The 13,573-nt window shown below is 42.1% G+C and overlaps 1 protein-coding gene across 9 annotated transcripts in view; it reads left to right on the forward strand.

Annotated features, from left to right (window-relative positions):
* The window catches only part of PSD3 (pleckstrin and Sec7 domain containing 3), a 495,595-nt gene that overhangs the window by 411,941 nt on the left and 70,081 nt on the right, over positions 1–13,573 (forward strand). For all 9 annotated transcript variants that reach the window (XM_027529597.1, XM_027529598.1, XM_027529599.1 and 6 more), the window contains one exon: positions 10,491–10,561. In XM_027529597.1, coding sequence (XP_027385398.1) covers positions 10,491–10,561 — 71 coding nt within the window. The remainder of the gene's footprint in view (positions 1–10,490; positions 10,562–13,573) is intronic.

The raw sequence follows: 13,573 nt of genomic DNA on the forward strand, positions 1-13,573 counted from the left end.
CCAGCTTGTGCTTCTTCCAGCCCAGCATTTCTCATGATGTACTCTGCACAGAAGTTAAATAAGCAGAGTGACAATATACAGCCTTGAAGTACTCCTTTTCCTATTTGGAACCAGTCTGTTGTTCCATGTCCAGTTCTAACTTCCTGACCTGCATATAGGTTTCTCAAGAGGCAGATCAGGTGGTCTGGTATTCCCATCTCTTTCAGAATTTTCCACAGTTTATTGTGATCCACACAGTCAAAGGCTTTGGCATAGTCAATAAAGCCAAATAGATGTTTTTTTCTGGAACTCTTGCTTTTTCCATGATCCAGCGGATGTTGGCAATTTGGTCTCTGGTTCCTCTGCCTTTTCTAAAACCAGCTTGAACATCTGGAATTTCATGGTTCACGTATTGCTGAAGCCTGGCTTGGAGAATTTTGAGCATTACTTTACTAGCGTGTGAGATGAGTGCAATTGTGCGGTAGTTTGAGCATTCTTTGGCATTGCCTTTTCTTCAGTAGCCTTATAGTAGTCATCATTTTGCAATTTAGACAGATAGTGAATTATTGTACACCTGAAAATCATATATTTGGAGAAGGCAATCGCACCCCACTCCAGTACTCTTGCCTGGAAAATCCCATGGACAGAGGAGCCTGGTAGGCTACAGTCCATGGGGTTGCACAGAGTCAGACATGACTGAAGTGACTTAGCATCAGCAGCAGCAGCAAATCATGTATTATCATTAATTTTTGTTGAGTCGCATCACCTACATGCCCATTTAGGACATCTGATTCTTCATCTTTTTTGAGTTTTTAATCTTCTCTCTGGACACAGTAACAAATCAAAGCACTTGCTTGGAGATCCCACTTGCTTGGTCCCACTCCCAGTGCTTGCTTGGAGGTAGTATAGGGGAGCTCAGTGACAAACATCAGTAGTGGTATTTCAGGCGACTGTTGAGTGACCGAGAGGACGGTAAAGCCAAGGTGGGGAGACAATGGAGGAAGTGGGCAGCTGTGAACTGCAGCGTGCATGGGGAGGCTCTGGGGAGGTGGCGTCCAAGCAGAGACCTGACTGAGGCGAAGGAGCTGGTACCTGGAGCAGCTGGAGGAAATGGGAGGTGTCGTTCATCCGTCAAAATCCTAAAACAGTGTATGTGACTCTAGTGTGCGTTTGTCCTGGAAGCATAACTGTGTTCCGAGTCCTTTCTGTCTTTGCTGCCTGCTCCCTTTCCTGTAACCATCAGCTCGTGAGGATGCATGCTTGTAAGTCCTGCCCTCTTCTCCGCGCTCATCAGCCCAAGGCCCTCATGTCCTCCCTGTGCCTCTAGGGATCAGGGAAACCATCTCCTAGCCAAGTAGGGAAGGTATTTGTTTGTAAGTGGGGTTTGTGCATTTTTACAGCTTTTTATTAACACTTGGGTAAAATTTCTCCATCAGCTTTTGTTCCTCCTGCTATTGTTCACTTCTACTGTTGGCATTCATGTTTGATGTCTCCAGTGTCCAGACAGGACAGGACCTGGGACAAAGCAGAAACCATAACTTGCTGATGAATATGCTGCACTCCATCCTCCCCCAATTAGATTAAGGGTGAAAGGTTACCCTTTTCTATTAAAAATGTGTCAGTAATGTCTGGGGCAGAGGATTTCTTCTCAAAATACTGACTCTAACAAAGAAAAATTTCTGAGTATATGAAAGATATTTAAAAAAATTAAGTCTCTCTGTTTTAGCATGGAAATTGGGTGCATTTTCTTTTAGCAGACATTATCCCTAACAATAAAAAAAATACACTTTAAAAAGATTCACATACATTAACTCATCTAATTTTCAAAAAACCCTTATGAAGTAGGTATTGGTTTATTATTATTTTACCGAGGCAGTAAGTGACGTGTGGAGAGACTGACCTTGACCTGCCCACAGTCACTCAGGTGAAATCAGAATTTCAACCATGTACTCTCTGTGAAAAATGCTGTGCTGGCTTTTGTCCAGAGGTCATCCTAATAAAGGACGGTGGTGAGCAGTGTAACGAGACTTATGTAATTGAGATCTATGCTCGGATTCAGTGTCTTAGTCCAAATGTGCTGTAGAGAAGGTGGAGGTCAAAAGAAAACTCCTTGTTTTTCCCCTTCAAAGTCTTGCTAAAAACTAAGTCCTCATTTAAAGCCTTCTCTGACTTCTCAATCCTACTCATTTGTAGAATTAGTGACTCCCTCCTCTCTTTACCTGCTGTAAACCCCCATTGTGATTTTTTTGGGTTGGTGCCATGCTACCATTTGGTTTATATGGCTTATCATGTTGTATTAAGTTTCACTGATAAGGTGAACTCTTTAGGGGTAGGGCTGTGTCCTTAATAACCTTAATGAACAACATTGTAAAGTAATTACAGTATGTTATAGTGTCATTTTAGATTTTATAACCAGAGATGTTAGGCAACTTGTTGAAAATCAGAGAAACAGTAGACATAAGGGTGTGAACGAAGTCTGGGTTTCCAGGCTCTTGGTCCAAAGTACTTACTGCCATTCCAGAAAGATCGATTTAGGGTAAGAGTCTTGACTTCTTAAAGGAATGGAATAACATCCAGAGTCAACCTCAGCCAGTGGTGTCCTGGGGGGAGCCTATTCTTCCAGTTCTCGTGTTTCAGCTTCTGTTCTCTACCAATAACATAAGCCTGTTTCTATTATGAAAAGGAGAAATTTTTCCATGGAAAAACCATAGGTATATGTTGTACTTCTGGTTCCTTTAAGGCTGCCCCAGTTTTTCCTTCTATAAAGTAGAGTCGATGGCATTACAACAGCTCTCAGTCATAAAGAAAGATTATAAAGATTAACTGATATTTTTGAAATGTGTAAATTGCCTTAAATGCTTCAAAGGTGAATTACTTAGAAATATAAGATAGTAACAGTACTGTTTTATTTCTACCACTCTGTTATAAACCTGGGGATAATTAACACTATCACTTGCTGAATAGTGTGTGAGTTTTCTCCCAAAGGTACCTTCTGTCGTGCATAGCTGGGATTCATTGCTTTAAGTAGAAATCTGAGTGTCTGAGTTACTCAATTAAGATTGAATAGTGCTTCTTGTGGTTGGAGAAGGAACTGGCAACCCACTCTAGTCTTCTTGCCTGGAGAATCCCATGGACAGAGGATCCTGTCGGGCTACAGTCCATGGGGTCGCAAAGAGCCAGACACAACTGAGCAACTAACACACACTCAGAAAATAAAGTGTCAGACTTTATTTTCTTGGGCTCCAAAATCACTGCAGATGGTGACTGCAGCCATGAAATTAAAAGACGCTTTGTCCTTGGAAGCAAAGGTATGATAAACCTAGATAGCGTGTTAAAAAGCAGAGACATCACTTTGCTGACAAAGGTCCGTCTAGTCAAAGCTATGGTTTTTCCAGTGGTCATGTATGGGCGTGAGTGAAAGTGAAAGTGAAGTCACTCAAGTCATGTCCGACTCTTTGCAACCCCATGGAGGTTCTTCCCTCCATGGGATATTCTGAGTACTGTGAGAGTTGGACCATAAAGAAAGCTGAAGTGAAGTGAAAGTCGCTCAGTCGTGTCTGACTCTCTGCAACCCCATGGACTATACGGTCCATGGAATTTTCCAGGCCAGAATACTGGAGTGGGTAGCCTTTCCCTTCTCCAGGGGATCTTCCCAACTCAGGGATCGAACCCAGGTCTCCCTCATTTTGGGCAGATTCTTTACCAGCTGAGCCACCAGGGAAGCCCAAGAATACTGGAGCGGATAGTTTATCCCTTCTCCAGGGATCTTCCCAACCTAGGAATCGAACTGGGGACTCCTGATTTGCTGGCCGATTCTTTACTAACTAAGCTATCAGGGAACCCCAGCTGAGCACTGAAGAATTGATGCTTTTGAACTGTGGTTTTGGAGAAGACTCTTGAGAGTCCCTTGGACTGCAAGGAGATCCAACCAGTCCATCCTAAAGGAAATCAGTCCTGAGTAGTCACTGGAAGAACTGATGCTGGAGCTGAAGCTCCAATACTTTGGCCACCTGATGCGAATAACTGATTCATTGGAAAAGACCCTGATGCTGGGAAAGATTGAAGGCAGGAGGAGAAAGGGACGATAGAGGATAAGATGGCTGGATGACATCACTGACTTGATGGACGTGAGTTTGAGCAAGCTCCAGGAGTTGGTGATGGACAGGGAAGCCTTGCGTGCTGCAGTCCATGGGGTCGCAAAGAGTCAGACACGACTGAGCGATTAAAGTAACTGACTGAACAATAAGTAGTACTTCTTATGGTAGTGCCTGAGGATATTTTATGAAGGGAAATTAGGGATTAATATAAAAGGATTACCTTTAACTTCACATAATGGTTTGTAGGGAGGGCTGTCATCCTTTGCACACCCATCATGGAAAGCAAACCCCAACCCCACCCCCACCTGGGTGGACCTCCAGCTGCCTCAGTGACGTAGAGCAGAACTCTGTGTCAGCTTGCTTCCTGCCAATGTAGCATATCTCTTCATGCTGTAAGAGAGATACTCTAAGAATTCTGCCCAGTTTTCAGATAGTCACTAGGGAATGAAACTTTAGAAATGTCATGTACCTTTTACAAATCTCATACAGATGTGTCCCAGTTGTACAGTGTAGAAAGGCTTTTACTGAGCACGTCTTTGTTCCCAAGTTCAGCAAGGTACTAGATTTATTTTGGAATGGCCTCATGGGTATGGCATCATATATATGTATGTGTGTGTGTATATATATATATATATATATGAACTTTTTTTTTTTTATTTTTACAATGTAGTCTTGGTTTCTGCCATGTGCTCAGTCAGTCCAGTTGTGTCTGACTCTTTTTGACTGCTTGGACTGTAGCCCACCAGGCTCCTCTGTCCATGGGATTTCCCAGGCAAGAATACTGGCGTGGGTTGCCACGCCCTCCTCCAGGGGATCTTCCCGACCCAGGGGTTGAACTTGAGTCTCAGGGTCTCCTGCGCTGCAGGTGTGTTCTTTGCCGTTGAGCCACCTGGGATCCTCCCGACCCAGGGGTTGAACTTGAGTCTCCCGGGTCTCCTGAACCGCAAGTGTGTTCTTTGCCGTTGAGCCACCTGGGATCCTCCCAACCCAGGGGTTGAACTTGAGTCTCCCGGGTCTCCTGAACCGCAAGTGTGTTCTTTGCCGTTGAGCCACCTGGGATCTTCCCGACCCAGGGGTTGAACTTGAGTCTCCGGGTCTCCTGCGCTGCAGGTGTGTTCTTTGCCGCTGAGCCGCCTGGGAAGTACAATAATGCAAATCAGCCATGATTATACACACACCCCCTCCCTCCCTATATTTTAAATGTATTTCTCTATTGCCATACGGAAATTAAAAATATTTTACGTGAGACTGTTATGTCCTTAAATTTCCCTTGTGTCCTAGCCTGGCAGGGCCTGCATTGTTATCCTTCAAGCCATAACTTAAGGAATTCTTTCTCATCAATGTGGATATGGCTTACTGACCTCCTCTACTATTTGGGGGAAAAAATGATATTTTTGTCATTTTACTAGGGCAATGGAAGAATGTTTTTCAAGCCAACAGACAGGAAAGAAAGATTAAATGTATTAAAAGAAAAGAACTGTACCTACTATGACTCTATGCTTCTTAAGTCTGTCTGATATTAAACTTGAAGAAAAGAAAAAAGTAGATAGTCAGGGAACCGCAGTGAGGAGTGGTCAAAAACAGGCCAAGATTCTGATGAAAATAGAAACAAAGGAACAGTAAGATCTTGAACGCAATCTGCTCCCAGTTGAGCTTAGAAGAACTTAGAGAACAGCATGCAGATAAAACCTCTGCATGAAGCTTATGCCTTTTGGTGAATTAATAAAATAAAACAATAAATAAAAATACATAAATAATACCTAATATAAAAATACATGAATAACAAATAACTCTCTAGCATCATTGATCTTGACTGAATGTTTCTTGCTTGGGAGTATTTCACACCTTCCTCTTCATGAAAAAAGGGTGACGGCTGTGCTCTCATTCTCAATTGTGCATTTAACTGGTTTTTAAAGATCAGTGGTAATAACTGAAGCCAAAATATTGTTCACTGTACTTTGTGTTTCCAAGAAGACTTCTTCAAATATAAAATAAAGATGAGATCAGGACCTTAAGAAGAACTGGTTTATAATGTTGAAGATTTAATGATAGTTCCACTACCACTTAGGTTTGGAACAACTGCCAGTTGCTCTTTCACAGAAATGTGTGCGTGTGTGTGTGTGTGTGTGTGTGTGAGAGAGAGAGAGAGAGAGAGAGAGAGAGATGTAGAATAGTCAGAGGCCTGTCGACTTTTTTTGTTTCTTATTTTAATTTGAGTATCACCCCTGTGTCTCAGAGTTAATCCAGTCGCTGTTGCTGAGTCTGGTTTGACCGGTCTTTCCCTGCATACAAACCAGAGTGCAAGTGACCAGGGCACTGGGGCACCTGGTGCTACAGGTTAGTGAAATCTCAGAGCCCATGTCTGCGAAATGAAGGATATAGAAGCGGCTCCTCACAGAGCCGTGGGCTTCAGTTTTGGACCGTTTTCACACACATCCAGTTTTGGAGCAGTGCTTAAAACAGTCGTGTTCTCAACAATGTCAGCCGCTGCTCTCGCTGCTGCTGCAGTTGTTACTGCTCTGCAGAGTGCTAGGTGAGTAGCGTCCAGAGGGCAGACGCAGGGCCCTGCCTCCAGTCCGAGCTTCATCGTGGGGAGCCCAGATGCCCCTGAAGGCGTCAGTGAGACCAGAGAACACACCTGACTTGCCCCCCCACCCCCACCCCCGTCCTGTCTTCTCCTTCCCTGCCCAGTGTGTTTATTTTACTGGAGGAGCAGGCCCAACCTTGGAAAGGATGGCCACCTGAAGTTTCCCCTGAATGTATCCGTAGAACATACTTCCTTGTGTAAACTGCACTAATTGGTTGCTTTGAAACCCAAACCCAGGTAGCCCCCTCAGTAGCTTCCTCCTCACAGAACTGCTAATGTAGTTAATAATGGAAACCACAATGTAAAATAGAGGCAGGGAAACCTAATGGAAAGGATTGTTTGGATCGAATAGGGCATCTGTAGTGCTTGCCCGGTGCTCAGAGCACGTGGTGTGGCTGCTGAGTTATCACTGCTGCCACCTCTCCCCATCCAGTTCTTCGTCTTGACTGTGCGCCTCTATCCACACTGTGGGCTTTTCCTCTCGTGTGGGTGGTTATAGTAGCCTCCTCACTATAGAGCACTGATGTTCCCTGCTCTAGTGTCGCTCATGCAGTCTGCACCTCTTAGCTCCTTCAGTTCAGTTCAGTTCAGTCGCTCAGCTGTGTCCGACTCTTTGCGACCCCATGAATCACAGCACGCCAGGCCTCCCTGTCCATCACCAACTCCTGGAATTCACCCAAACTCATGTCCATCGAGTCGGTGATGCCATCCAGCCATCTCATCCTCTGTCATCACCTTCTCCTCCTGCCTCCAATCCCGCCCAGCATCAGAGTCTTTTCCAATGAGTCAACTGTTCGCATGAGATGGCCAAGGTATTGGAGTTTCAGCTTCGGCATCAGTCCTTCCAAAGAATACCCAGGAGTGATCTCCTTTAGAATGGACTGGTTGGCTCTCCTTGCAGTCCAAGGGACTCTCAAGAGTCTTCTCCAACACCACAGTTCAAAAGCATCAATTCTTCGGTGCTCAGCTTTCTTCACATTCCAACTCTCACATCCATACATGACCACTGGAAAAACCATAGCCTTGACTAGATGGACCTTTGTTGGCAGAGTAATGTCTCTGCTTTTTAATATGCTGTCTAGGTTGGTCATAACTTTCCTTCCAAGGAGTAAGCGTCTTTTAATTTCATGGCTGCAATAACCATCTGCAGTGATTTTGGAGCCCAGAAAAATAAAGTCTGACACTGTTTCTACTGTTTCCCCTATCTATTTCCCATGAAGTGATGGGACCAGATGCCATGATCTTCGTTTTCTGAATGTTGAGCTTTAAGCCAACTTTTTCACTCTTTCACTTTCATTAAGAGGCTTTTTAGTTCCTCTTCACTTTCTGCCATAAAGGTGGTGTCATCTACATATCTGAGGTTATTGATATTTCTCCCGGCAATCTTGATTCCAGCTTGTGCTTCTCCCAGCCCAGCGTTTCTCATGATGTACTCTGCATATAAGTTAAATAAGCAGGGCGACAATATACAGCCTTGACGTACTCCTTTTCCTATTTGGAACCAGTCTGTTGTTCCATGTCCAGTTCTAACTGTTGCTTCCTGACCTGCATATAGGTTTCTCAAGAGGCAGATCAGGTGGTCTGGTATTCCCATCTCTTTCAGAATTTGTTTTTCTCTTTTGAGCCTCCTCCTGAAACTTAGATGAGAGGAGTTGGTTTCCATTTGAGGGGACGGGCAGAAGTCTGATACTAGGGCAACAACCTTAGTAACAGATTAATAGATTTCTACCTGAAAAGCAGAAAAATTGATTTGTAAATCTTTGAACAGAAGGAATCTCAAATGCCACTAAATTAGTTTTAGGGCTTTGGGAACAGCCTTTCAGATCCAGGCCCTGCATTCTTCCTATAGAAAACAGAAGGGTTTCTCTGAGTTCTTTTCCAGCATTAAGCCAGTGTTTTATCTTAAGTTATATGAATTATCCACGTTTTAAAATGAAGCGGCTGAGGTCCTGAGAGGCTGGGGGACTGGTCAGGAGTGCCCAAGTGAGGGCTGGTGGGTGAGAGGAGAGGTCTGAGACAAGGGCCGTGGACCAGCTGGTCGGCCTTCCAGCCGGAAGGCCCAGCACACCTCTCTCCTGCACCGCAGCAGCTCCTGCAGCCAGTGGCCGCTTCCGGGCACATTGCTCTCACACGGCCCAAGTCAGAACTTGACGTCTGTTAACAGTGCACTCAGCTGTCACTTCATGTATATGTACAGTGATCTGTGGCTTTCTTTATAGTAGCCACTCTTTTTCCTTTATAAAGAAGATTATGGTATACATTTTTTGATCATTTATTTTTGAGTGCACATTTTTAAACCTTACATGGTTGAAACATATGGGATGATTTTTTTTTTTTTTTAATTTCCCCCGGAAACCTGCAGAGCGGATGTTTTGAGTCCTTTTTTTTTTTTTTTTTTTTTTTGCCAGGTGGATATCTCAGTATGGTATTGGCAGGAGCACCTGTATTCTGTAGGTGGCTGTTCACCTGGTTTCCAAGCTTAAGGTTTCTTCAGTCAAAGGACATTTAAAAGATGTGGTTGAAAATAATGCGCTTTTTGATTTATCAGGCATCCAGGTTAAAGGCAGTCAAATATTTGATAACAGAATAAGAATAAATGTCCTTCCTACATGTTGAGTAGACACGTTTAGAGAAATGTAATAACCTTAGAGAAAAGGTAATAACCTTTTCTGGTTACAGATTTTAATTTTATTAAGATATATTAACTGTAATCATGTACTCACTGCATAGAATACAAAAAAAAAAAAAGATTAAGAATAAATAGTTAACTGTTTTGCTAATCTGTGCTTTTACTTTAGGATAATCTGTAAAGTTTTATGTAAGTCAATACAGAAATTCTACTTTATACTCCAGGAAAATACAAAGATGGGGATTGTAAGGAGTTCTGGAAGAAAATTCACTTGGAGAATTTTTATAAAGGTGCCTTGTGTCTGCCTTGCATTATACTAGGTTTCTATGAATTCTGAAGATGAAGGATGCTTGTTCTCAGGTTATTCACAGCCTACTCAGAGACATTTAGACAAAAAAAACCCATGCTACAGTGTGGCAGCACCTGCTGGAGAGGTCTTACAGGTTACCACAGGAGTAATAATTAAAGTTACAATTGGGTGGTGGATGTGTGGGAGAAAGGCCAAGAGGAGTCCTGTTGTATTCTGAGACTTTTTTCTTTTGTCTCTCAGAAACTCTGATGAAGCCATGAAGGTGCTGGTTCATGAGCCCTTAGATTAACATGTACTTCCAACATGCCACTTGCTTTTCCAGTCGTTAAGTTATCTCTACTGGAGCACGAACCGCAGAGCCTTACCACCTGGGTTCAGATTCCTACTTCTCTTCCAAGTTATGTGATCATGAGCAGGTTCCTTCTCTGTGCTTCAATTTCATAGAAAGACAAGAATAATAGTACCTACCTCACAGGGCTATTGTGAGGATTAAATGAGATAATGCCGCCTGTTACACAGTGAGGCTCAAGAAAATTTTAGTTATTATTAGTTTCGTGCATGGACGCTAAGTCGCTTCAGTCATGTCTGGCTCTTTGGGACCCTATGGACTGCAGCCCGACAGGCTCCTCTGTCCATGGAATTTTCCAGGCAAGAATACTGAAGTGGGTTGCCATCTCCTTCTTCAGGGGATCTTCCCAACCCAGAGATCAAACCCGAGTCTCCTGCAGCTCCTGCACTGCAGGCGAATTCTTCACCACTGAGCCATGTTAGTCTCGGTAGCAAATAAGCCAGGAGCATTGGAGAACAGTTACTATTGACCTTTCAGGTTCTCTTTCTAAAATGCAAATTCTGTCAAATTAAATTTTCCCATTTGTTTTCCTTTTCTAGCTCCAAGAGGCAAGCGCGGATGGAAGACCTTTTATGCTGTGCTAAAGGGAACAGTTCTTTACCTGCAAAAGGTAAAAGTAGATACACAAGAAAGGAAGCCCACAAAACTTTATGGAGTGATAATTAGACAAGTTACGCAGAAAATACTCACTTTGTACAAAGAGGCCACATCAAACAGAAAGACTATTTAATTGATGTCTAAACTGATTTTTAGATTTTTGTTTGTTTCTAGTGAAAAAAGTTGTTTTGGAAATTATTTATTTATATATGTGTATATATTACATTTTATAAATATAGAAGATTATATACATGTCTATATGAGTGTGTGTGGTCAGAGGGAATGGATGAGCTGTGTTCTAATTACATTCAATTAGAAATTATGAATATAAGTTGATACGTTAGACTTCATATTGTCTGTTCGGGTACAGGTTGTGGTAACACTTGTTTCAGTGGATATTTATAATGTGAAGTTACATCCCTATTTAGTTATTTATCTTTGTTTGGATCCTACCTAAATCTAGAAACACATTTTCATTCAAGCCCTGATATTTAACAATGCAAGTGTATTCCAGTTACCTGGGTAAGTGTTTGACCAGACCATTTCCTGGCAGGATCCTTTCTTCTAGGCCCCAGATCTGGAAGCTAGTTTGGTATCCAGTTGGCATGTTCTGGCCTCTTCAGGGTAGTGCCTGGAGCCCCTCCTCCCTAGTTCTGTGTGTGGAGGTGGGGAAGTCGAGTCTTGACCCGGAGAAGGTGCATCCCCTCCGAGGGCCCAGCCGGATTCTAGCTCCGCAGTGAACGGAGGCTCGGAAGTGTGACAACACTGCCCTCGGTGGTGACTGTTAGGAAATATTTTTTCTTTTTAATGTGATTTAAAAAAACATAACATGAGATCTCCCTCAATAAAATTTTAAGTTAATAGTGCAGTGTTCTTAACTGTACAAGCACCGTGTTGTGCAGTGGGTCTCTAGACGTTTCCCATCTTGCCTGACAAACACCACCAATGAACGGCCCTGGCAGCCACCGTTCTACTCTCCGTTCTGTGAGTTTGACTCCCTCAGGTGCTTTACGTAAGTAGCACCAAGCTGTGTTCACCCATGACTGGCTGATTTCCCCTAACATAACGTCCTAAATGTTCAGCCGGCACGTGACGGGATTTTCCTCTATTTTGTGACTGAGCAGCGTCCCGTTGTTTACTTCCTCTTCTTTTTCTGTGCATTCGTCCATCGGCGTTTATGTTGTGTCCACCTCTTGGTTACTGTGAACAGTGCTTCAGAGAACATGGTGTGCAGATGACTCTGAGATCCTGGTTTCAGTTCCCAGAAGTGGAATTTCTGGGTCGGGTGGTCCTCCTACTTTAAATTTTTCTAGGAACCTCTGTGCTGTTCTCCATAGCAGTTGAACCGTTTTAAATTTACACCAGCGATGCCCAGGAGTTACAGTTTCTCCACATGCATTTCAACATGTGTTATTTTTAAAACATTTTGTTTAACAATGGCTATCCTGACGAGTGTGAAAGGATACTTGGTTGTGATTTACACTGTGATTTACCCTAATCCTAATGATTAGGGGGGTTGAGCATTTTTTTCATATCCCTGTTGACCATATATGTGTTCTCTGTTCAGATCCTTTGACCATTTTTTAATCAGGTCGTTTGTTTTTTTGTTATTGAGTTGTAGGAATTCCTTACATATTTTGAACATTAATTCCTTATCATATGTATGGTTTTCAGGCATTTTCTCCCATTCCAAAGGTGGCCTTTTCACTCTGTCTTTTGTTTCCCTAATTAGGGTTAGGGCTGGGCTTAGGGTTAGGGTTTAGGGTTAGGGTTAGTTGTGCAGAAGGTTTTACTTTTATGTGTCCCTTTTCCCTATTTTTGCTTTTGTTGCCTGATGTTTTGGTGTCATATACCAGAAATCGTTGCCGGTATCAATGCCAAGAAACTTTTCCTCTGTGTTGTCTTCCAGGAGTTTCATAAGGTATTAAGCATTTAAGTTCATGATGAGTTCCCTGTTGTGTGTGGTGTATGTTAAGGATGAACTTGCATTCTTTTCACATGGATACCCAGTTTTCCTGATACTATTTGTTGAATAGACTCTTTTCTCCTTGGTGTGCTTTTGGGACCCTTTGGAAGATCAGTTGATGCCATTGTTTCTGGGCTCTCTATTCTGTTACGGTGGTCCACATGCGTGTCTTTATACCATTCCAGTGGTCCACATGCGTGTCTTTATACCATTCCAGTGGTCCACATGTGTGTCTTTATACCACTACTGTAATTTTTATTATTATAGCTTTGTAATATATTTTGAAGTCAGGGAGTATGAGGATTCTAAATTTGTTGTTCTTTCTCAAGACTGAGTATTTAGGATCCTTTATAGCTCCATATCAATGTTAATGTAAAATTTTCAGTTTCTTCAAAAACTACCAATGGCATTTTGATAAGGATTGCATTGAATCTGTAGATGACTTTGGATAGTATAGGCATTTTGACAATATTCAGTCTCCCAATCCATGAACATGGGATGTCTTTCCATTTATTTTTGTCTTTATATTCTTTCAACAATGTTTGTATCTTTTATTGTATAAGGTTTTCACTTCCTTCATTATGTTTATTCCTAAAGTATTGTATTGATTTTGATGCTGTTATAAATGGAATTGTTTTCTTAACTTCCTTTTCACATTGTTCATTGTTAGTTTACAGAAGTACAATTTATTTTTGTATCCTACAACTTCATTGAATTCATTTCTTATTTCTAACAGTTCTTTTGTAGAATCTTTAGAGTTTTCTGTATTTAAAGTCATGGAATCTATAAACAAAGATAATTCTACTTTTTCCTTTCCAATCTGGATGCCTTTAAGTTTTTTTTCTTCTCTGATAGTGATGGCTGTATTAAATAGAAGTGCCAAGAGTGGGCATTTTTGTCTTTTTCTTTTATTAGAGGAAAAGCCTTCAGTTTTTTGCCATTTCAAATATGATGTTAGCTGTGGACTTTTTATATATGGTCTTATGAAGTAATTTTATTTTTATTCCTAGTTTGTTGAATGTTTATTACCATGTGAAAGGTTGTTGAATTTTTATTCAA

The sequence above is a fragment of the Bos indicus x Bos taurus genome, chromosome 27 (genome assembly GCF_003369695.1).
Source record: "Bos indicus x Bos taurus breed Angus x Brahman F1 hybrid chromosome 27, Bos_hybrid_MaternalHap_v2.0, whole genome shotgun sequence".
NCBI lineage: Eukaryota > Metazoa > Chordata > Mammalia > Artiodactyla > Bovidae > Bos > Bos indicus x Bos taurus.